Source organism: Chelonoidis abingdonii, chromosome 5 (assembly GCF_003597395.2).
Source record: "Chelonoidis abingdonii isolate Lonesome George chromosome 5, CheloAbing_2.0, whole genome shotgun sequence".
Taxonomy (NCBI): Eukaryota; Metazoa; Chordata; order Testudines; family Testudinidae; genus Chelonoidis; species Chelonoidis abingdonii.
In genome coordinates, this window is record NC_133773.1 from 56,974,403 (window position 1) to 57,000,055 (window position 25,653).

Below are 25,653 nucleotides of genomic sequence, written 5' to 3' on the forward strand. Positions count from 1 at the left end.
ACCAAACTACAAAGACTGATTATGTAAAGACAACAGCTTCTTATCCAGCAGATCTGTTCCCTGTATGTATTGAGTTATATCTGCTTACTTTAAAAAGCAGAGTATGTTTTTTATACTCCTGTTAGTTCAGCAGAGGCAACAAGCTACTGGAGATGAAGCTGAATCCATCCTGACTTATGCATCAACAGAAGGGACAACCAAATTTCAAATGAAGGACTAAAATCCACACTCAGTTAAACCTATTCAACTCCTCTGAAGATAACTGAGTTCCACTTAAGTAAGAACAGAATTCAACCTAAGGAATCTTCATTACTCATGACGATTCATAAACAAGTCAGATCCCAGCTTCAGTTTGCAGAACTGGCAGTTAGGAAAGCCACTGTTTTACTTCTAAGTAAACTGATTTCACTTGGACAAGTTGAGACAAGTCTTATAACCCACACTGATATTTTTATAGTCAGAGTAGAACTGTAACTCAGAACAAATCCTGCTCCCACCTCTGTCAGAGGACCCACAACAGCAGAACTAGAGTAGTTCTACACAAAGGAAAGACAGGATTTGGGTAAATTGTACAGGGGATGAATGAAACCGAGCTGAGCCTAAAGGATCTGCTGGAACATGGTCCATTTCTACATGGATGGTGCAAGGAGCTCTCTGGCTTCAGTGACCACTCTAGTCATTACATCCTAAAGCTTATATCTGTAATTCTCTAAGGAAAACGGCTAAGTGTCTTGATCTATAATATAAAGTTCTATATATTGTACTTATTTAACTTTATACAGAAGAGATGCAAGACAAGACATTTAACTTTTCAACGGCAATAAGAAAAGTTTACAAATGCAGAGAACTAAATTTCAAATTAATAATTCACTGGCAGGTTGTAAATCCTACGCTAAAAATACCTTATTACCTACAATTACTGAAGCATACATACAGAAAGAGCAGGAAAAGCTTGTTCATCCCTTTGCTGAATCTCATAAAGTGAGCGAGATTCTTCTATGGCCTGCTTCTCTCTGCGTTCCTCTGGGGACAGGCCAAAGTAGTTACAATCTCTGCTAATGTAGTCCAGATCTTCAGCTCTCTCCCTGTCTGGTTTTCTGTAGGGAAAGAAAACCAAAAAATTGTCAAAAGAAATAGTTAAATGGATACTAAGTGTGAGAGTTCAACTACCCCAGAATTACAAATGGGGAAAGCTGAGAGAATACAACATACTGTACTAGCTATTCAGGTCCCATGAAGCCTATAGCGAAATAGTAACTGCAAATATCAGGATTAAGAGGGGGAAAAAAAAGTGTGATCCATCTACAACATATTCCATTTTAGTTTCTTCCTAGGTGGTACTAAAACAGAAGTTTGGATCATGTCCATTTTCTCCTATAATTTATGAAGTGTTCTCCCTTTGTTATTTCACATGGTGCTATGAACCCTAACATAGGGCAAATATATACATTCAAGTGCTAATACATGCATTTCAATAAAAGAATACACGTTTTTCTTCTTAATGCTCTTAAATTTATTTTGCGGTATTCTGAACTTCTGATGAAGCCATATAAACAAAATATACTCCATCTCTCCACGAAATGCCAGACAGTAAAAGATAAAGTACTCTTAAAACACATAAAAACCCTCACAACTTTGCTTTCTTGACTAAGTCTTCCAAAGTTTCCATAGTCACTGCGACACCACAGCAAACAATGGCCAAGAACATGTGATTTGTTGGTGCCTCAAGACATTGGCAAATTCACAGGAGAATGCAGAATGTTTGTCTGAGAACCCCTACAATTTCAGAGACACTGTAGAGCAGGGGGTTCCCTCAAATATGCTATAAAAAACTTCATGGCTCACCTGTGCTACAATAACTGGTTTTCTGCATGTAAAAGGCAGGTAGAGCGTTAGGAGGTAGCAAGCAGGGCAGTTGCCCAGGACCCCATGCTACAGGGGGCACTGTGAAGCTAAGTTGCTCAGGGCTCCAGGCTTCAGCCCCATTGGCAGGGCCTGGGGCCCCCGGCTTCAGCCCAGCAAGTCTAACACTGGTCCTGCTTGGCAGACCCCCTGAAATCTGCCCCAGGCAGTTGAGAACCACTGCTGCAGAGGATGCTTTGGTTCTTTCTTGTAGTGGTTCTGCACTTATACTGGGATAGATATTACTCAATTATTATTGTGCAACACATGGAAGTTAAGTGACTAGTGAACAGCTCTGTAAACCTGTTCTTGGCTAAAAACTTGAATACTCCATAAAATATAAATGTTGTGATGATCTATGATTGAATATGACCATTTATATAATTGATTTTACCAATTGTTATACAATAGCTACAAGTCTTGTACAACATATGTCATGTAAGGTGTCAGTGGAAAAATTATGATTTTGTAATTATGATTATTCTATTTATATGCTTGTTTCATTTTCATAACTGAAGTTATGAATATTGGCTACATACAGGCATCATACACATGTGCTGTAATTCTGGGTAACACCCACCAGGTAAAATTTACATTAAGGCCATGTACTGATGGCCCATCAAGGACACTTAGCTCTCACTATGGGCCACAGAAGAAACTCTTTTTGCCCAGATAGCTTTTCCTATGGATGCCTCAGCAAGAATATGGGCAATGGCTTCCCCTGTGAGTCAAAGCATATAAGCACATGTGATATGCTCATGTAACTCTGGACTCCATCTTGGGGCAGTAACTGTCTATATGCAGGGGCTGTGGGCTTTGGGACAGTACATTTCCAAGTACATGCCAGAGGATACAGAAGACCCTGAGATATCTCCATTTTGCCTCTTTCCTGCCCTGATTCTCTGGACTGAGGATTTACAACTAAAAGGAGCATTTTGAACTATGGACTGAGGACCGTCTAATCTTTTGGAAGTGATCAGAGAGACTTTACAAGCCAGCAGTCTATTCAACCACTGCTACAAGCCTGATATAAGGACTTTGCAATTATTTGTATGTATATGATTAACAATTTTTAACTCTCTTTTTTCTTTTATTATTAAATCTTTAGTTACTAAAGGACTGGCCTCAGCATGATTATTGGATAAAATCTGGGTTATAGACTCATAGACTTTAAGGTCGAAGGGACCATTATGATCATCTAGTCTGACCTCCTCCACAATGCAGGCCACAGAATCTCACCCATCCACTTCTATAACAAACCCCTAACCTATGTCTGAGTTACTGAAGTCCTCAAATTGTGGTTTGAAGACCGCAAGCTGCAGAGAATCCTCCAGCAAGTGACCCATGCCCCATGCTGCAGAGGAAGGCGAAAAACCTCCAGGACCTCTGCCAATCTGCCCTGGAGGAAAATTCCTTCCCAACCCCAAATATGGCAATAAGTTAAACCCTGAGCATGTGGGCAAGACTCACCAGCCAGCATCAGGAAAGAATTCTGTGTAGTAACTCAGATCTCAACCCATCTAATATCCCATCACAGACCACTGGGCATACTTACCTGCTGATAATCAAAGATCAATTGCCAAAATTAATTGCCAAAATTAGGCTATCCCATCACACCATCCCCTCCATAAACTTATCAAGCTTAGTCTTGAAGCCAGATATGTCTTTTGCCCCACTACTCCCCTTGGAAGGCTGTTCCAGGACTTCACTCCTCTAATGGTTAGAAACCTTCATCTAATTTCAAGTCTAAACTTCCTAGTGTCCAGTTTATATCCATTTGTTCCTGTGTCCACATTTTCTTTTGGTTAGGCTAAACAAGCCAAGCTCTTTGAGTCTCCTTTCATAAGACAGGTTTTTCCATTCCTCAGATCATCCTAGTAGCCCGTCTCTGAACCTGTTCCAGTTTGAATTAATCCTTCTTAAACATGGGAGACCAGAACTGCACAAGTTATATATTGATGTGGCTATGTGGCTGATCTCTCGGGATTAGAAGAGCCCTATGTTTGATTAAATTGGTTTTCAGTAAGCACTGAGAGTCCAATGTCTGGGTGGTAAGACAGGGGCTGGAAGGCCTAAGGAGACAGCATCTTTAGCTTCTTGTGTGGTGAGACAGAAATTTACTTTTATTACTGGCTTGGTATAATTGAATGATAGAATAACCACCAGGCTAGGGTGAGTGTGCCCTATTTCTCCACAGTTTGTCCTGAATTTGGCATCCTCAGCTATGACCCACCAAGGCACGGTGACACAGGTAAAGTAGATTAAAAAGTCCACCGAGGAAAGAATTCATGGTTATTGGAGTCTAAGTTTTGACTGGCCCAATTAACAATTTTATTGCTACATCTAATAAGCTACTTTAGATGGTCATAAGTGCCTAATCCAAACTGAATATTATAGCCCTGAATATCCTGACAATCTGCTTCTAGTTCAAACAGGCCCGGTTTCCTCTGTCCATCCAGGGACACAAAATTGGGGGGGAGGGGGGAGGCAAGAGTACCTCTCTGTTAATATGTGAGCTGTAGCTTTCACCATTCTGACAAATGAAAAAAAACACTTATTTCTTATTTTGAGTTGTTTACATGTTTTTACTTTTAGATTGGTCAGAAAACATTGAGGATAACTAAGGAAAAGCAACTGAGCACTCCCATATTTGAGAAAAAGTTTCATATTAAGCTCTTATTTGATGGTCACGAACAGTAAGAGAATATTAGTTTGTTTTTCAGTAATGCCCACCACCTACTACTTTTCTGGCCAAATCTAAGCTAAGAGCTTTGAAAAGAGGACAACTTCTCCCTTAGATACCAAAATCAAAATCCACAGAATCACAGACATTAGAAATTGAAAAGGTAGATTAGATTTACTAAACCTCTATGTCAACTCAGAACCGTCATCTTTTGCCCTTCAGTATTTCTGGGAATCCCACATTGTCAGCCAATGCAAGTTACATAAGATTGCTAGCAAAAGCAGAGCAAGATTGAAAGAGATTCAGTGAAGATGAAGGACTAGATGCACTTTGACAATTCTGATAGTGAGGATCAATATAAAATTAATTGAGAAGGTCACTGGACAACAACACTACTCAAGTTCAACTTTCAAATGGAAAAATACTTTAGAATCTTGGAGAAAGAAGGCTTCAAAATATTTTCCAAATTACAGGCAAGTTTCATCTTAGGCGGGGGTTCGGTTCCGTGGTGATCGCGTAAAGGACCGGGTGGGCATTTAAAGGGTTCTGCTGGGCTTTCCGCCACAGTGGGGAGCCCGGAGGAGCTTTTTAAATCCCGCCGGCAGCTTTGGCAGCCAGGCTGGGGCTGGCATTTAAAGGGACCGGAGCGCCACGGTGGCTGCAGCCTCAGGCCCTTTAGTTCGCCAGAGGTGCTACCAGCCACTTCTGCAGCTGGGAGCCCCCTGGGTGATTTAAAGGCCCTGGGACTCCCAGCCACAGCTGGTGCCCCAGGACCTTTAAATCTTGAGGCCACGCCCCCCCACTCCGGCCATATGCGTATAGTTGAAATTGCACATGTTAAATGCGCGTAAGTTGCAAAAGACCTGTATTCTGAAATGATGTAATACCGAAGGCTTGTCCTAGATGCACTGCTACCTAGGAAGGAAATTAATGCCCCTCCACTGCCTAAATAACTCCCAAACTTATTTCCCCTTAAATATATATATATCTGTTTCTGCTCAATCATATTCACCTGAGTGCTTTGCTGTAGCTGCAGTTGTGCTCCAAAGTTGTGCTCCAAGAGAGAAAGAACAAAGGATTCTGGGGCATATCTGAGACTAAAAGCTACCCATTATACCCAAGTGAGAAAAAAAGGTGAGCAGAAACTCTGCTGTAGAAGAGTGGTCCAGAGCTGGCCAGCTGGTGAATGTCCCTGGCGGCAGAAATGCTAGTTTCACATCCCCTAAGAAGGATGGAGGCAAACGCTATCCTTTATTTAAGATAAAGCCAGAATCGGAAATGCTATTTATTAGTGCGATGTACTTTTCTTCACTATATAAAAAAATACAGAAACCGTCTTTTCCAATATAAAAATGTAACGTAGCAAACATTTCACCATGTCAAAGTCCTTTGATGAACCTGTACACAAGATTTACTTTAGGGCCAGATTTTGTAACCTAATAAATTCAGTATTTTAATTTTATTTCAATATCACAGTCTAATAAAGATGAATAATAGTATACAGAACCAAAAGTTAGAAGTGCTTCTAAAAAGATTCTGTATTCTGCAGTTTGACAACACTGTCAAATTAAGAATTTTTACATATAAGAATCTGAATCAATGTCATAAGAACAGGAAAAAAAAAAACACAAATCAGGAAACAAAGTCACATTTCCTATTAATTCTTTCCATATGTTAAGATTTATATGCATCCTTGCTTAAATATATGCATATATAGTTCGACAGTTACAAGCTTATTTTTACTTCCCAGTAACAGAGTACTATTCAGAAACAATATAGACAAATGCAGAATATTTTCTAAAAAGATTATTTTATCCTTTGCACTTTTTGAATTTACCAAGTGAAACTGCTATTTAATTACAAAATAAAATCTGTATGTCTTGTCTCTGGATAACATCTGAAAACAGTCGTCATTACCCAAGAGAAATTATCTGCCAAGTACCTAAATCTATAGCTATAGTGTGATTTTAGACATGTGCTGTCAAAAACAAAAGCAGATCTGGGGTTAGTATATGTGCTCCTCCACACAGTAGCAAAATCAAAAGACTAGGACAGCAAACAATACACAAGGAACTGAAAACTATTTATGTAAATGCCATTAATCATTTTATTACTGTTTCTAAAGTGACTGCCAGTATTAGTATCTGTACCTATCCATACACATATCCCTACCTCTATGATGGAGATGAACTTTATACTTAAGGATTCTCTTTTGGAAGTTCTATTTCTTCTCTTCCCTAATGGCTACAATAGAAACTTAAATGGCTTTCTCAAGGCAATCTTTAGCTATAAAATAAATACATAAAATCATTGACTTCTGCTGCCATCACATTGTTTGTGTGCTATATCTTCCCCTACCTTGTGTCAATCTTGTCCTATTTAGATTGTAAGCTCTTTGGGGCAGGAACAGTCTACTGCTCTATGTTTGTACAGCATCTAGCACAATGGGACCCCACGCTTGGCTGGCCCTTATGCACAACCGTAAAATATTAATAAAATAATAATAAAAGTGCCAGCAAAAACAAAAACGAACACAGAACACTAGCATCCTCTTGAATTCTTTGCCTTAATAAACACAGGTTCCATGCAATGGGTTCTGAAACTGACGCACTATATTCCCTCCCCAGCCCATGGTCCACCAAGGGCAGCCACTTTAGGTTACCAGTTCCTGGCCATCACCTCTAATATGGTGGGAGACCCACATCTCATTTCCCCTTGACCAGAGATTTTAAGGCTACACAGCTCCCTGCCTTATACTGTGATGCCTCCAGCAAGCCAGTCAGCCTAAAAAAGCCAGCACTTGTGCTCTGCTTTCTCTCTGAGGGCTATGACCAATATATTGCCTGCAGTTTAAGATACCACACTGCTTCTCCTAAGCAAGCAAATTTATTCTTAAGGTAAAAGCATTACAGAGAAAACAATAAAAAAGCCTGCACACCTGCTAAATAGCTTACCAGACATCACCCCCGGCTCCAACACAGGGATCTGGTTGGTTTTAGTCCTTCAAAACCCACAACTGGATTTTCCCCATGATTACAATTCCATTTATTTTAGATCCAGAAACAGATCCCAGACTGGGCAGATCAGCCATTTCTTTACGCAACTCAGGCCTTTGATCTCAGCCTTCTGTAACAGGTAATCAGCAGATAACCACCCTCTCCTCAGGAAGTAACTTCAAAAGGCTATGTTTTTGCATAACCAGAGTGGGGGAATTTGTATTAACCTCTCCTTAGGGATTTCCCAGAAAATCCACTTAACACTTATTGCCCCAAAAGTCCATACTTGCCTGGCACAATTTCAGTATAGTTTGTTGAACTCCCAAGTCTCATATCTCCCCTCTAAAGAGGTTACATACAATTCCAGCCCACACTAATAAATAAAATTAATACAGTACGGTCTTTCAAGGATATTGCCATATCTGTCACACTTGATACTGACCATCAGCTGGGATGCACAAGAAACAAGCCTTTGACCTGTAAATGGCCAAGACCCGTAAATGGCCAAGACCCAAGATAATGAATATCTTATTTCTCGTTTTACCTTACAGACTGGGAGGGATTCCTGCCTGGAGTTTTGTGCTCAGTAGATGTCTGCTGAGACTGTGAGAACTGATGCTGTCTGGTTCCCACAGCATACTGTTGTCGAGGAGGTAGCACTGACTGGGTTTTTATTGGCTTGCTTTGATTCTTTGGCCCTCTGCAGTCTGCTTCTGTGACACAGATGCAGAAACATTTCATAAGATTTTTCTCACAATTACTAGAGAGACAACATTTCTGTAATTAAAAGTTGAAAAATCCTACCAGGCTGAACATTTTGCCCACATGCTGTAGAGAACTTTTTTATCTTCTTCCCTGACACAGTATTCCAGCCCTCTATAGGAGATGCCTGTGGAAGTGGTTTAAGGCTTTTCAGTGAGACAGCATGCCTGCACAACAGAAAGAGAAAAAATATAAAGAGGTCTATAGATTGGACTGGGGTTTGTATAGTTAACACCAAAATGTTTACTATGACAGAAGGCTCTTTTCTGTTTCCGGGAGAATTACATTCAAGTTTTCTTTGCTCTTGTGTTTAACATGTTGCATGAGCTTAACCAGGACAGTAAAAAAAAAATTTAAAGGTCTTATAGTTTTGAGTTCTCAAACAGAAATAAGATTCTAAACTGAAAAGTTTTCAACAATTTGTACAGAGCACACACAATTTTAACTCATAACAATGCTATTTTGTAATTAAAATAACCCAAAAACAAGTTTCATTAAAATTAGATAGATAGATAGATAGATAGATAGATAGGAGGGAGACTAGCTTATCAGTTTTTACGTATAAAATAGATATTTTAACATCCTGACACAAAGACAAGGAAGAGGGATGGTAAGAACATTCTATTAATGAGACCAATGTCTATGTCCACCTTTTCTCTCTTGACTAAGTAGTCATTTTAAAGCAAACTAAAGAAAATATCAAGTCAAAACAGATAACTTATCAGCACTTTCTAAAGCTTTGTGGACAAACACATACATAAGTCCTTGATTTGGAAACTACAGGGCTTTTCCATTTTAAATCTTTACAGAGTGTCACAGAGCAGCACATTGGGCAGATAAATTCACCAGGAACATGATGACAGATTTAGGGATATAGCCAGGGATATAAACTAACTTTAAATTACTGAGCATTGATTGCTTTTATCTAGGCAGGCAGCATGAACTGAAAGCGGCATTTGAATTATCTGATATGAAGATATTCAGTCTGGTGGGAGGTGGATGAGTTACTGGTTTAAACTTGAACTGTAACTGAATGTTACTCCATGCACCTATTAAAGGCAGTTCTAATATAACTATAGCAAATTTGCAAAAATAAAATACAATTTTGCAAGATGACATCACAGTTGCCAAGTGTCTTACTCCTTCCTTCCCAATGCTATGACTGGAGAATGTGTTCCCCGTCTGGATTCTTCTTTTCAAACCTTAGTATTGGAGAGATTTCCCTCAACAACTCTCCTCAACCCCTTATCATGTGATCAGGAGTTATTCTTTGAAAGAGTGAGGAAGAAGTTACAGCACCTGCAATACAATCTAGGGGAGATGGCTCAGATAAGTGAGCCATTATGTTGCCATGATATCTGGGGATAAAGACATGAGTATTAATTCAATCAACACAGCTCTTTCTATATGAAATCAGGCAGACTAAAGAGTTAATTAGTGATTGCATAAGTCTGCTATTCCCCTTCACAATGCTTTTAACATAAAAAGTTAGCCACAGTTCTACCATCCAATTATAGAAGCATTATCAGTAATTTGCTAGTGGGACAATATCATGCTGACTAGGTTTGGAGTTTGTACAGAAAATGCTCTAATTTGAGTTTTACTAAAGAATAAATATACTAGGGCTGTCGAGTAATCACAGGTAACATGCGATTAACTCAAAAAAATTAATTGCGATTAATCGCACTGTTCAACAATTTTTTTAACGACGCAATTCATTTTTTTTTAATTGCTTGATAGTCCTAAAATATACCATAATTTACAAAGGTACAGAGCTACAAGATGTTTTTATGCTGTATGTAGATAGGGTTGGGGAGTAAGTTCACCCTTTTAGAATAGTAACTTAACTGTTGTTCAGACAGTTTCAGTTGCTGTTGAAATGCAACCAGTCCTTTATCTGAAGTAGTGCTATGGCAAAATGATCAAGCAGATGGTGTCAAACACTAAAAAAGGGGGAAGCTGCATTAATAAAGTTCTATATGACAAACTTATACGTGAAAAGTTCACTTACTTTTCTCCAAGCTCTTCTACAAAAACAATAACTGGGCCATTCTCAGAGCGAACCTCTTGGATATGGGCATTATAAAATTTCCCATTGTGGTCTAAGCGCACCTGTGGAAAAATTATAAGGAAAAAGATGTTGTGAGTATTACATAAAGAATACTCAAAGGGAAGACAGATTTTTTATCCCAGTTCCCTAAGTGGTCCCCTCAATGACTGAACGCACAACGCTGGGTTTAGCAGGCTAATGCTCAAACCACTAAGCTATCCCTCCCTCTAAGTAGTGCTATGGCAAAAATGGAGGGAGGGATAGCTCCGTGCTTCGAGACTTGGCTGTTAAACCGACGGTTGTGAGTTCAATCCTTGAGGGGGCCACTTAGGGATCTGGGGCAAAATCAGTACTTGGTCCTGCTAGCGAACGCAGGGGGCTGGACTCAATGACCTTTCGGGGTCCCTTCCAGTTCTATGAGATAGGTATATCTCCATATATTTTTCATTATTATTTTTTAAAAAGGGAAGATTTAACCCTTAAACACCCCCAGCAATGTAAGCAACTGCCCCCTTGGCAATAACAGAAGTCCTGGGAGACATCAAGAAATGTTGCTTCCATGATGGTGTTAAAAACAATCAAAGGTAAACTTTAACCTCTACTACTTATTTGAATGACTCTATACCCAAAAAAAAAAAAAAAAAAAAATTCCGACAGCATTACTCTATGCAGTGTTGGAGAAATCACAGCCTTCAAACCAACCTGGAATAACACTTAAAAGGAAGTAATGCATTAGAGAACAGGATAGCAACATATTGTTTTGAAAAGTATGCTCAGCTTGGTTAAAATTCTAACATAGAACATTTTTTTGACACAGATGGGACTTTATTATTGTAGTCTCACTAAGGATATTAATACCAGTCCTTTCAAAAGTTTGTTTCAGGAAGTAATCATTTTGTCAGTGTTTTAAAAACATACATATTTCATTCTTTTATTAAAAAAGAAAAAAAAAGTCATGATAATGATTAACTCTGTTTTCTGCAGACAAACGTTTACATTCCTAAGGTTAAGGAACAATAAAACGTTTATAGACATTTTATACGCTGAGGCTACTCATCACACTAGTCAAGTATGTTTCACTGTTTATCCTTATCCAGTTCTCCCCATCCCACATTTTGTTGGGGTTTTTTGGTTTGGTTTTTAAATGCAGCTATCATTATCCTACTATATACAGAGATTGTAAAATCCCAGGAGCATGGAGAGTCTCTGTGTGCGTCCATGTGAAGTGTCTATCACAATGGGGCCCTGGATCCCAAATGGTCCCATACAATAGAATGCTGGATGCATAATGAAAATACAGTTAAGTATTACCATTTTCCCCCACTTTGTTTTACGGCAAGATTTATTGTTTTTAAAGCATCCAATCACTATTTTTTCTCATCAATAAATTCAGAAGTACAGCTGTCACCTTTCTCCTTTCCAACAGATTCATAGACTTAAGGTCAGAAGGGTTCATTATGGTCATCTAGTCTGACCTCCTGCACAATGCAGGCCACAGAATCTCACCCACCCACTCCTGTAACAAACTCCTAACCTATGTTTGAGTTATTGAAGTCCTCAAATCGTGGATTAAAGACTTCAAGGTGCAGATAATAATGTGATGCCTGGATATTAAAACAGTTAATACAGAATATAATAAAAAAAAGCAGAAGATGAACAAACTTTCCATTACTTGCAACAGAGTCCACAGGACATGGTTAGGAACACTGCTTATAGCAAAATCTCCATCTTTTTAACTCTGCTTCAGCATCTTCTTCCTGTTTCACTGTGGATATCCCCAGCATTCTTCCCCAAAAGAGCACTACTTTATTCCTAGCTAGAAACTGATTTTTTTTTTTAAATAAACCACCTTATTCTACAATAAATGGCCTAAAATAAATAATAAAATTAAGACGGGGTGCAAAAGTTTGAGAGAGAGGCACGTGTTAGTTTTTGGATGCGGACTCAGGCCCTGAGCCTGCAAACACTTACACATGTGATTCAGTTTAAGCACATCAACTGTCCTATTGAATGTAACTTGAATGAGTGTCCGCAGGACTGAGGCCTTTTGCATAATAAATTTTATCACACTTTACGCTCCCCAAGCATATCCTACTGCATCTTTTATTGGAAGAGTTTCCCACTCAGGGTATTCACATAATAAATGAGCATACTCATTTAAATGTAAGCAAAAAGAAATAAATAGAAAATATTAACAATGCAGTTAAACCAAAAGCCAAGGAAAAAATTGGTCTCCAGGACACAAGCCATAGAAGTTACTATTTCAACCAACTACTTACTTTACATTTATCTCCAACTGAATACTGCATGCCAGCAGCAATGGAAAAATCCCGTTTTTGCTGATCTGTAAATAACATCAGTATATATCAGTCAGATTACAAGAATTTTCCACCTTTTATAAAAAATAGTTTAGACACTGCAACAAAGAACACTAATTTAATTTAATTTTTGTCCCATTAGTATCGTGGGACTGAAATAACTATTTAGGCCCTGAATCTGCAAGCTGACATATGTGAGCAGATCCCTGCACCTGCTCATAGCATTTTTGGGACTTCACAGGGCCCACCCTTATAGATCAGCTTGACAGAGAGGGGCTCTGGATGGGGTCCGAAACACTAACTTACCCTGTTTTGACTGTAGCCAAACTTCATATTCAACATTTCTGTAAACTGATGGATTGAGTGACTGAAGTACTTTTCTAGGCAAATATGAGGTGGGATTTCCATTGTTCTTAAGGTGCTGTACAAAACAGAACCAAGTAGCAAGTGACCAAATGCATACAGATTTACAGCCGCTCATTTAGTATCGTATCACTCACGTAAGTGTCAAACTGGAATGTAAAGCAGTTAGATGCTTAAAAAGGCATTAACAGCTATGAAAGTTTAATTCAAGGGAATTTCCTTTCAACATACAGCAACAAAGCTAGACACTAAGCAACAGTAAGAATGGCCCCAACCCCTGAGATTTCTAATGCAAATCTGAATATAACTTTAAGAACTATATAGTTCTCCTAATGTACCATATTTAAAAATGAAGAAACTCAAGTTACTCGAGAAACATTAACCTTTGTAAAATACAGCCAAGTACAACTACATAGGAAAGAAGTGTTAATGTAAAAGTACCTTATTGCCAGAAAGAGACTTAAATCCATTCATATCATTAACTGCAGCAGTTTTACTTCTGTAAAGAAGAAGATGCTTTAAATGACATAAGTTGAAATTAAGATTCATAAACTAGTCAGGAATACCTTCCATAGTGTACACAAGAATTACCCCTAACCTTCATAATGAAGTTAAAAAATTCCACGCTATATGCAATGGTGAATATATTGTTCTTAGAGGCATAATTATGAAGTTTCCCAAAATAAAAGTTATTCTTGTTATATTCAAAAATAAAATTCAGTAAAGACTGTACAGTTCCAAATTAGATTTAGCAACTCACCCAGTAAAAATTTGAAACAGGAAATGTAAGTCCTTTAGATGAGACTTTAGCAATCAGGCCTGAGAGAAAACCACCCAACTCAACTGAAGAAACAAATGAAGCCATTTAATCAACTCATATTTATTACCTAGCCTGAGTCTGGTCATTCTCATTTTCCCTCATTTTCTACACCTGCTGCTATTGGAAAGTTTGCTTCCCATGAACAGAGAGGAAAAAACGTCATTTGTTTCTAAGAGCAGTTGAAGGAGCTCTTCTGCATTTGAACAGTTTACTGCTTTCTTCACTACATAATAGCAGTTATGGCAAAATTTTAATGTCTATAAAGTTAAATTCACTCTTCCTCAAAAAAAATATAAAACTCCCTCCAGATAAATTAACACACACACTAAACTCAACCTTTCCCTAAAAACAAGAAAAATAATTTTAAAATACTGCTTAACAAAAGCAGCAAAATGTATGTAACTTGTGTTGAGACAGGAGTAAGGTTACATGCACTAGCTTTCTCTCACTGGAAATGAATTTGGTGGTCTCAATCTAGTCTCAAATGACTATATGCCATCTCAGTTGCAAAAATGCCTTATTATTTAGCATCATATGCTCATAAGGATCCAAAGACTGATACACTGCAAAAGCCATGCAGCCAGGGGCTCCCCCAATTGCCCTGGGACCACCTCCCAGTGGGCAGTCCACAGAGAAGGAAGCAGCACAAATTGAAGCAGATTCTTGTCTAAATTCTGCTCTCAGTTACACCAGTGTAAATCAGGAGTAATTCGTCTATAGTCTATGGATATACTCACTATTTACACACATTTAAACAAGATCAGAATTTGACCTTCTTTCTGTAGTAACTTCCACCAGCTTCCTCCAATGATTTTCAGCATGAGGAGAATCCAACAGAGCCAGCCCCGATACCTCATTACATTCCCTCCCTCACGTATGGAGCTGGAACACTGTCAAATTCCCCATAGAGCGGCTTCTGTGGTTTGACAGGAAGAGGGGGCATATAGCAGTGATAGACCTTCCTCTACTACAGGTTATCGAAACCTGGAATGCAGGCAAAACCACCCCTCTGATTGCAGAAGGCATCACAAAATCCTAGATAAGATCTAGTAAACAGTACAAAATTTCATAGTTTCATGAGCATTACAATTCACCCTCGACCTTTTTTCTCCCTCTGGAAAGTAAACTATTTTTAAAATGACACACAGTATTTTGCTCCCTGCCAGGAGCTCTACTGACTATCTAATCACTGTGAATTGCTCAACCATAATTTAATAATTAATTTTAAAATATCCCTTACTTGCAGTTGTCGTCTTCTGAATCTGAATCAGACACTTCACTGCTACCATTATTTTCCTCTGTCACACCTAGTTCCACTAGGATTTTATTCACATCAGTACAAAACACTTTTTCATACAGCAATTCATAAAGAAGAGCTGGGGGGAAAATCAGTTAGGATTTAATGACTGCAAATGAGATTTTACTCAACATTTGAGAGGTTATTTCAAATAGTGTCAAGAAAGCTTTTTGAAATGTTAGGTGAAGAAAAATGGAGTTACAGTTTACAGATTATAAACACCAGATTTTTACAAGAGCAGAGCCCCTGAAGTTCCCACTGACTTCAACTGTGGAGGATCAGCATCACTAAAAACTAAACCCTCAGCTCTTTAGGGTAGTGACTTCAACCCCAATCGTGCAATTGGATGGGCATGCACACTGTGCTCAATTGAAGAATCAAGCCTATATCTGTAGAGTGCCTGGCACAATGGGCCCTCATACCTGACAGAGGTCTTTGGGCACTACTGCAATACTAATAAAAAATAAAAATCCAGTAAAAAAGACAAAAATGTTTATTATACTTAGGACCTAATCCTTCAATTCTCATTCATGCTCATTAACACACCTGACTTCAGGGGAAATTCAGACATGCAAGAACTTCAAGATTAACATTGTGCTCTAAACAATAAGAGAAAATTTGTCAGATATAAAACTGGCACTGTGGCCAAGTGATAATGCAATTACTGTGAATTAGAGGTTGAAGTCTCAATGATAGAATATCCAGGGCCAATAAAGAGGAACTAAGCTATCCTTTTCTATTTCTTTTGCATTTAGCTTTACAAGTGATAAATACTGTGCTCTCTTTTTCCTTTACTACACGCAATCAATTTCATCATGCCTCAAAAGAGGACAAGATCATAATCCAAATCTCTGGTCAGGACGATGCAGCCTTTGTTGACTCTAGTTCTACATGAGTTGAAAACCACATCACTACAATGGTAGGTTTAGGTACAACTATACTTTAAGCAAAGGGAAAGAGCTCTAGATGAAGATTTGTTAATAGTTCAAAACAAATACCAATCACATTTTTGGGCCTTTGGCGAAACCATATACTTTACTGCAAAGCTTACCAACCAAAATAGTACTTACATTGGCACAAAGCAGCTCTTTCTGTATACTCTATAGGATAAACAATATCATAGTGATTTCCATTTGAAAAACACAGTAGTACCTAGAGAAGAGGAGAGAAAGGATAGTTAAACAAGTGATTTGTCATGTGATCATTTTATAAAGTTAACAGCATCTTTTTTAATGCAATTCTATGTGGCCACATACTGTGTTGCAAAATTTTCAGGGCTTCATAATCACTAGAGAGAAAAAAGATACTACAATTTTCTGTGGATATTCACTGGATCTAGTCAACTAGAAAAATTCTGCTAATACAGAAAAATGTATGTAAGAGGTTTGATTTGTAGGAATTTAAGACCCCTTTTTAAATAAACCTAACAATAGCTACTAAATATAACATACAACATATTACAATGAGTTATTTCTGTAGACGTAAGTTATTATTTCACTCTATTGTTCCATTAAATGTCCAAAACTAGCCACGCTGTTTTATGAATTTTATTGTTTCATTTTTCATTAAAATGAAAAGACTGTTGTGACATTCTCAAACTGTAACAAGTCCTAGGCTATTAAAAATATATATTACTTGTCCACTGAGTAATGAGAATTGTGATTACCTATTTGTTTTAAGAACGTTTTAATTGATAATTGCATCTTACATTGGTCATAAAAATATTTTGGTTTTGGTTTTGTTTTACCTTGTCAGGAAAGCCATTTTCAGTTACACGTGAAGGAGAAGCATTTGGCTCCTGATATATTATAAAATCCTTCCTAGAAAAAACAAGAATTCAAGTGAAAATATATTCAGAGTGAGAATTCAAGTGAAAATTCAAGGACTATCTAAGCATTAAAAAGAGACTCCTTAAAAAAAAAAAAAATAATAATAGTGAGTAACATTAGTATAAGCAGAACTAGTAAAAAAAAAAATGGGCTTATTTGCCACAGAAAATTATGATTTTCTCAGCAGAAATTCAAATACCAAAATATTTTGGGACTCCTGGTGCAGCACCTCATGGGAGCTGTAGTTTGGTTGTCTCGTGCTCTTATTTTCCTCTATAGGCCAAGCTCTCTGGTTGGACTACATCTCCTATGGTGCACTTTGGTCCTTCACCCCCCTGGAGAGGGAAAGCAGTGCATCATAGGGATCCTAGGCCCTGGCACATCTTGGGGACACATAGAGGACAATGGGGTCATGAGGCAACTGAACTATGACTTCCATGCAGTACCACAGAAGTATTTCTAAGTCAAAATACGTCAGTTTTCAGGTTAACACACCACATACACCACGGAAACTAGGCACTAAAGAAAAAACAAAACAAAAACAAAAAACATCAATTTTCTGCCCAAAAACGGATTCAGAGAATTTCGACCAGCCCAAAGTACAAGTGAACCTTGCAGATGAACACAATACTATTCCTCTAAAGAATTAACATGATATATAAAATCCATTATACACAGTTAACATAGAATTTCTCTATATGAAACCAGTAAAAGTTAAACTTGAAAACATCAGACCATAAAATTCAGTGTTATAAATATCAAAGCATTAACAATTTGGACAAATGCATAAAGGTAGTTTAAGTCAGGATGTTTCTCCCTTTCTCTCCCAAGTAACTATTCAAAATTTTCATAGAACTTCTCCCTCCACAAGTTTACAATGGTAAAAGTACTATAGTCAAGAAGTAAAATAACAGTATATAGAGTCTCTTAATTTTGTTTCATTTCTTATCAAATGGCTAATGAAATATGGTAACCAGTTGCAACGCATTTGTTGCTTTGCATGCAAATATTAATAATATATTAACGGGCATGGAGACTGGGCTGCTTCCTTTTTCCTGTAACAGAGTTGAAGCACATTGGTGAGGCAACATGAGGAAGTTTGGACTAACCCTGCCACACTGAACTGTTGTGCAGTTAGAGGATTTCCATCTCCAAAGCTGTCAACCCCAGAGTGCTGCATGAGCACTGAGATTCATCTTTTACAGAGGTATGTGTTGCCCAGTAGATGTTGCACAAACACAGGGATGGCTTTTCAAGCAGAAATAACTTGTCCATATCACACTTAAAAGGATTCAACACAAACACACAAAGAGCCTATTCCATATTATAACTTCGCATATTCCAAATCTGCATTTTAAAAAAAGTTTTTTCTTTTATTACCTTAAAAAGTAGCACATAAAATGTCATATGTGATACAAACTAACAAGAACTGGAAAATTCACAGTTAAAACCCACATGCTATCTTATTTGCCTTTTCTATTCCACAAGAGCATGAGTGAAAGAGAATATCAGTCTTCACTTTTCATTTCCAAGTTATCTCTGTCATCATAATCTTAACTTTATTTAATCACTATCTTTGTATTTATTCTTTGGATAAAATTCCCACCTATTTTAATTCTTTGTTCAGTAATAACTATTGTTTTTCAATCTTTGTCTCCTAATCTAATCAGAAACACTAATAAATTCTGCAAGATTAAGTCAGTGTTCATAGGTAAATTTTTAGAGATAGAAAAATATTCTAAACACAAATCTAGAAGAAATAGTTTGGAAAGGAAAAATGTATTCTAAGGCCTCGGCTACACTGGAGACTTGCAGTGTTGGTGGTGGCTTTACAGCGCTGCAACTTACTCACCGTCCACACTTGCAAGGCACATACAGCACCATATCTCCCTGGATACAGCGTTGGCTATACTCCTCCTCTGCCTGGGGAATAATGACTGCAGTGCTGGTGATGCAGCGCTGCTCCACCAGTGTGGCCACCAAAAGCGCTGTTATTGGCCTCCAGAGGTATTCAGAGATATCCCAGAATGTCTGCTCAGCCACTCTGCTCATCAGTTCAAACTCTACTGCCCTGGCCTCAGGTGACCCGCCCTTTAAATGCCCCGGGAATTTTAAAAATCCCCTTCCTATTTGCTCAGCCAGGTGTGGAGCAATCAGTGAATCTTTCCAGGTGACCATGCCTTCACGCGCCAAACGAGCCCCAGCATGGAGCAACAGCGAGTTGCTGGACCTCATCAGTGTTTGGGGGGAGGAAGCTGTGCAGTCACAGCTGCGCTCCAGCCATAGGAATTACGATACCTATGGGCAGATCTCAATGGTCATACTGGAAAGGGGCCATGACCGGGACGCGGTGCAGTGCAGGATTAAAGTGAAGAGCTGAGGAGTGCCTATTGCAAAGCTCGTGAGGGAAACCGCCGCTCTGGTGCTGCCCCCACGACCTGCCGTTTTTACAAAGAGCTGGACGCGATACTTGGGGGTTACCTCACCGCCAATCCGAGGACCACAATGGACACTTCAGAGCGGAGGGGGGAAAGGTGGAGGCCGAGGAGGGGGAGAGGAGGAAACCGAGAGTGAGGGTACTGGGGTCGGGGGGAGACACCTCGGAGTCCCAGGAGGCATGCAGCCAGGAGCTCTTCTCAAGCCAGGAGGAAGGTAGCCAGTCGCAGCAGCCGGTACTTGGTGAAGAACAAGCAGAGGAGCGGGTTCCCAGTAAGTGGCTTTTATTTTCAGGATTGAAATGTTTTGGGAAAGGAGGGAGGGTTAGGGCTGCATGCATGCATGCATGCCTAGATGTGGAATAGCCCATTGATGTGGTCTATCACATCGCGGTAATCAGCCTCAGTAATCTCTTCAAAAGTTTCAGCCAGGGCGTGGGCAATGCGCTTCCACAAGTTTATAGTCCCACTCAGGCTAACACATCCGCGCCACTGTGCCGCGAGGGGTGGGAGGACCACTGCTGCACACAGGCAAGCTGCATAGGGGCCAGGGCGGAATCCGCATTGCTGGAGAAGACCCTCCCGCTCTTCCCAGGTGACCCGCAGCAGTGAGATAGCTTCCAGGATTAACTCCGTGGAAAATGTTGGGAGAGTGTTCACTGTAGGTGCTCCCTGCAGCAGTTTGCTTTTCCCAATGCACAGAAACCCCTGTACAGCCCTGAAGCAATCAGTCCCCCTCACTCACCATTTCGGGGCTCCTGTGGGTTACGTGCGCTCTCTTTGGTATGGGAAAATTATGCTAAAGTGAAGACTGTAAACTCCTTCACTGTCTGCGAATAACTGTCTGAGATCTAAACAATGCTGCCTCTGTTAACTGTTGCCTTTTTTTCCTTTCCACAAGCAACCTTGAGTTCTCAGCTGCCCATGTTAACAGCAGCTCAAAGACTGCAAAACCTGCAGAAGAAGCCGCGAAAAAGCAAAGACGACCTGCTGCAAACAGTTATGGATCACTCTGCCAAAGAGAATAAAAAACTGCAGGACTGGAGGGAAAGGGAAAGCAGGATCCACCAGAAAAACGCAGCGGCCAGGAAGAAAAGCGCAAAGCAGCTGATAAGCATCCTGGCGCGCCAAGCGGACTCTATCCAGGCGCTCGTAGCCATGCAGGCAGAGCACTACCGCACCACCCCCACCTGTCCCAAAGCTCTTTCCCTTGTGCCCCAATTTCAGCTCCAAACCCCCTTCCCCAGCATCCAGGTTCTTACCACCACCAGCTGCCTCCAACACCTGTACATTCAGCAACCAGCCCTCAGAACTACGACCCTTACCCTCTGCACTCAACCCCCATCACCATGCAGTATAGACATCCTGAAGTGCAGCAGTCATTGCACAGCACTCCAGACAGGACATATTCAAACCTGTGACTGTACAGTTCCCCACCCCGCCCCCCTTTGCCCTTTTTTAAGGGGGTTCCCAAATTTTTTTGTTGTGTCTGTTCAGGAAAGTTTTTTCTTTTCTTAAATGAATTCTTGGCTTTGAACAGCCTTTATTAATGCAGAAAGTCAAAGATCCTTAGGCCCGGAAAAGAAACAGGCACTGCAAATCAGCTTAGGAAAAAACAATTCTACTAACATTGTAACCACTGCACTTCACTCCCGGGAAGGCACCAAACATTACTGTTGTTTTTCAGCCTCAAATTCCTCCCTCAAGGCAATCCCTGATCCTTGAGCCCTGTGCTAGGCTCTCTAGTAGCCTGCTCTCGGCTTGGGAAAATTCAGCCTCAGGCGTTGAACTCAGAGGTCCATGCCTGATGTGTTTCACCTTCTTCACAATAGTATGAGGGTACAGCCGCGGAATAACTGCGGGATGCTGCTTCCCCAGTCTAGCTTCCCACACAGAGATCGCCAGCGCCCTTTTTAAATGGCCAAAAGCCAATCCACCAGTCATTCCGCCACCGGGCTCAGCCTTCTTGGAACCGGTCTGTCCTTGTTCAAGCTTCCTGTAGACAGTTCATGAGCCAAGGGATTAAGGGGTAAGCGGGTCTCCAAGATCACAATGGACTTTTGACCATCCCCTACTGTGATCTTCCGGTCTGGGAAAGAGTCCCTGCCTGCACCTTCTGAAACGCAGTGTTCGAAACGATGAGCGGCATTTTCCATGGCACCTTCCAGCCGCCTGTGTAAATGTCAATGAAATGCCCACGTGATCCACAAGCGCCTGGAGACATAGAAGACACCCCTTCTGATTAAGTACTCGATGCTAGGGTGGGGTGGTCCAGAATAGGAATATGCGTCCCATCTATCGCCCTCCCACTTAGGGGAACCCATTTGTGCAAACCATCCACATGTCCTGCACGTTCCCAGAGTCACGTTTCTTATGTGGTGCAATTAATGCCTGCAAACGCATCAACGACTCCAACGGTCGACTTTCCCACTCCAAACGGTCCACCGTTTCGGTACTGTCCGGGAGTTTGCCAGCTTTCCAGATTGCAATAGCCACCGCGTTTCCATCGTTCAGGCGCTCTCAATCGCATGTCCTTGCACTGCAGGGTGGGGGCGACCTCGCACCAGTCCCATGAAGTGCTTTTTCTCACAAAAGTCTGCAGCCACTGCTCGTCATCCCGAACGTCATCACGATGTGATCCACACCCTCATGCTTGTTTCCCGAGCCCAAAACGGCGTTCTACTGGGTGCTGAGCATTTCCATGAAAACACAAGCATTCAGGTCGTACGCGTCAGGCGCGGGAACTGCAATCACATCGGACTCCTCATTACTATTGGTTAGCAAGGAAATAGCTCAAACTGCGCCCAAACGTATGTTGCAGAACAACTTTCAGCAAAGTCCTCCAGGCAGTTGGCTCTTCATTATCCCAGAAATCGTGCTGCCAGGAAACCGTGGGAGAGTCAATGGCCGCCAAGACCGTGGACAGAAAAATCAAGGCCTTGGAGGATTGCAGCGGATGGTCATGGGGGGTTTGGGAACGGAGGATGACCGCACCCTCCGTTCCCCTTCCCACAACCCATGGCACCAAAATGGGATGAAGTGCTCTGTGGGATAGCTGCCCAAAATGCACCACTCCCAACAGCGCTGCAAATGCTGCAAATGTGGCCACACTGCAGCGCTGGTAGCTGTCAGTGTGGCCACACTCCAGCGCTGTCCCTGCACAGCTGTATGAAGACAGCTGTAACTCCCAGCGCTGCAGACCTCCAAGTGTAGCCAAGGCCTAAATCTCCTTGAGTGTTAAGTTATTCTGTCTTTCAGGGGAGCCATCTCTTTTTAGGAGATCTAGAAAAAATTACCAGACACCACCCAACAAAAGGCCAGTAACAAAGGATGCAGTGGAGCACAAACTGGTCTGGTCTTCCATTTTTTTCTTCACTAGTGCCTGGCAAGAGTAGCCTATCATCCCTCCCTATGCCTGGAAATTTATACCTCCTCTTGCTTCCATTTCTTCTCTCAGAAAGGGGGAAGGGAAACACGATTTTTCCTCCCACTTTGTCATAAATAGATAGCTAAGGGTTAATGTTTCTCTAAGGTGGTTTTGGTTTCCCCTCTAAACATGCCAGTGCCTCTGCTGCTGCCCCTTTCCCAGTAGAGGTGCGAAACTGAAAAAAGATTCTTTCATTTTTCACTCTGCAGGGAAATACGAGCACCACACTCCTCCCACCACTTGCTAATGAGACAAGGAGGTTCCCTTATATGTTTCTGTCTTGGTGTTTAATTACCACTTGGGGTCCTGGATGCAAATATATCCTGCCTTCAAAGCAATTCATCTACTTTTATTTCACCACCAGACTTGCCCCTCCAGCTATGAGGGCTGGTAAGTGGTTCTGCCTAGAGACACAAGTCCAGATTTAGTCCTAGTGCAAGCAAATGAAATGACTGACTTCAATGGAGTTGCACCTGTCTACACTAGGGCTAAATCTGGCCCATAACTAGCCAGCAAAAAGTAATGAAGCAACAAGACCACCAGCAGCCTGTCCTTAGAGATTATATATGACCACTTCAGTCATCTCCAGAGCTCATGGCTCTAAAACTGAGTCTCATTGACAGCCTAAAATGCGAACTGCATAGATAGAACCTCACACAAAGTAACATGCAACTTCATGCACCTAAAGCTCACTTGAGTACTTTGAAAGTAATATTTCATTGACAGTTTGGTTTTTCAACATGAATGTTCCATTATTTTAAGAGCTAATATTTCAATTAATGTTTACATTAGCCAAATACTTCATATAAGCAACTGATTAATTGAAATAGGTTACATTTTTCCCATTATATGACTCATTAAATAGTATTCAAATTTTGCTTACTTGTACATAAGAGAAAGGGCACTTATTTCCACTTGTCCAACCCACTCCTGTATTGAAAAAGTAAAACAAAGAAATTCTTTCAAATAAACTAAAGTTTTATTGCACACTTGGATAAACAAAAAAAAAATCACTACCATGAGATAATACGTAACACTCTAAGCATGGATTTCAGCCAAAGATTTTAATTTGTGTAGTCACACTCGTTTTAGAATACGGAACAGCAAAATCACAGATTTTGTAACTTGGGATAGCGTACTGAAGCAGTTTTTCAGAGTTGTTCTCTACACAAATTTAGAGAATGAATGTTCATCATGCATAAGAGAATGTAATCTGGCATCAAAATGTAATAAAAATACAGTTGTAAAGGTACATCAACCTAGGCAAGCAGTGGGTAGAATTTTGAAAACTGACTAAAATAAGTCTATTAGATGCTTTTGAAATTTTTACCCAATCCTTTTAAACTGCCCTTGCAGTCTTAAATTAAAGTAAGAGAAACAGGCCTAAATAAGCACCCATTCTGAGAGGTGTCATACCATTATCTCTATTTCTAAATACAATGGGGAATGAAGATATTATGGCCTAGACAGTGCAAAAAATTTGCCTTTTATCCTGAAAGATCTTTTGTTTCCTACCAATTATTACTGCCACTGAGAGGTGGGAAAGAGGACAGACAACTTATTGTATGTATCATAGCCAATTATTGCCCACTTGCTATTGCTGCATACATTCACCTATAAGTATCACAGTGAAATAAGAATCTGCTGTCTTCCATCCCTGCCCCTTAAGTTAATCAGCAAGAAGAAAGAGTACAAGATTTAATAGGGCTTTGGAGAGGAGCCTGGAGCTGGAGCAGCTCCGGAGCAGTGGAGCTGCAGGTTTTGCCTGGAGCTGGAGCACAGCTCCAAAGCCTGGCATGATTATTACCCTAAAGATAAGAAAAGCATGTCCATCAGTGTTTAACTAGTCGGTTTCATTTCATTTTTCCAGGCTATGCCTTTTTTCTTTTTTTATAGATGTTCTAAATTCAGTATCATATGAATAGCTTAAAAAGCATAATGTAATAGGAAATCAAATAACGTCCCTTTATAAAATTTGTTCCTATCTAGTGTAACTGCAGATTCTGGGCGATTTTACCACAGCCACACGGGATGTAAAGAGGATTAAAATCGTACTCTTCATCTACAGACTATTTGTCCATCCAGTCTGGTATCTTGTTTGCAAGCATCAAGATACTTCAGAAGAAATTATTAAATCACCCATACTGGATAATCACACGATATTGCTGCCTATGTAGGCAGGGAAGAGTCTTCCTAACTCCAGGTAGTTAGGACACAATCCACATCCCATTACAATCAATGAAAAGACTAACATGGACTTCAGTGAGTTTTGGATCAGGCATTTAGAGGCCCACTCTCCTGCAGTACAATAGTTGACATCCCTAGTAAAATATGTTCCTATCTAGTGTAACTGCAGCTTTTGGGTGATCTTATCACAGCCACACAGGACATAAAGAGGATTAAAATCATACTCTCCACCTACAATCCCCTCTACAGCATCCCTGGACCTTGGGTCCATGTGCAAGAGGGACAGTAGATTCTGTGCAGCCATTACTTCCCTGCCACCAAATAACTGGAGAGGGGGCACATTCTGACTTCAGTAAGTTATCAACTGCCACAATTCCCCACCCAATGCAAGAGGAAAGCAGAGAAGCAATTCTGACACTCTAATATTTTCCAGTGAGAAACTTTATCAAAGACTTTTAGAAAGTTCAAATTAATTCTAACAGCTCTCTTTAATCCACCCTTGACTATTCCTGCAACAAATCTGAACAGGTTGCCAAGATTCTCCTTTAGAGAAGTAATATCAGAGCAACCTGGCACTCAGAACC

The 25,653-nt window shown here is 40.2% G+C and overlaps 1 protein-coding gene across 9 annotated transcripts in view; it reads right to left on the reverse strand.

Moving 5' to 3' along the window:
- The window catches only part of OTUD4 (OTU deubiquitinase 4), a 78,411-nt gene that overhangs the window by 38,120 nt on the left and 14,638 nt on the right, over positions 1–25,653 (reverse strand). For 6 of the 9 annotated variants that reach the window (XR_012655957.1, XR_004371621.2, XM_032764903.2 and 3 more), the window contains 11 exons: positions 23,766–23,812; positions 16,939–17,011; positions 16,262–16,343; positions 15,135–15,270; positions 13,516–13,573; positions 13,018–13,132; positions 12,673–12,737; positions 10,355–10,455; positions 8,386–8,510; positions 8,126–8,294; positions 935–1,097 (listed from right to left, as the gene is read on the reverse strand). Coding sequence is in view for 7 of the 9 variants with exons in the window: in XM_032764903.2 (XP_032620794.1) it covers positions 935–1,097; positions 8,126–8,294; positions 8,386–8,510; positions 10,355–10,455; positions 12,673–12,737; positions 13,018–13,132; positions 13,516–13,573; positions 15,135–15,270; positions 16,262–16,343; positions 16,939–17,011; positions 23,766–23,812 (1,134 nt within the window). In the remaining 2 variants the exon portion in view is untranslated. Of the gene's footprint in view, positions 1–934; positions 1,098–8,125; positions 8,295–8,385; positions 8,511–10,354; positions 10,456–12,672; positions 12,738–13,017; positions 13,133–13,515; positions 13,574–15,130; positions 15,271–16,261; positions 16,344–16,938; positions 17,012–23,765; positions 23,813–25,653 lie in introns of those variants that run through there. The other 3 variants (XM_075066293.1, XM_032764909.2, XM_032764911.1) reach the window with 3 other exon arrangements.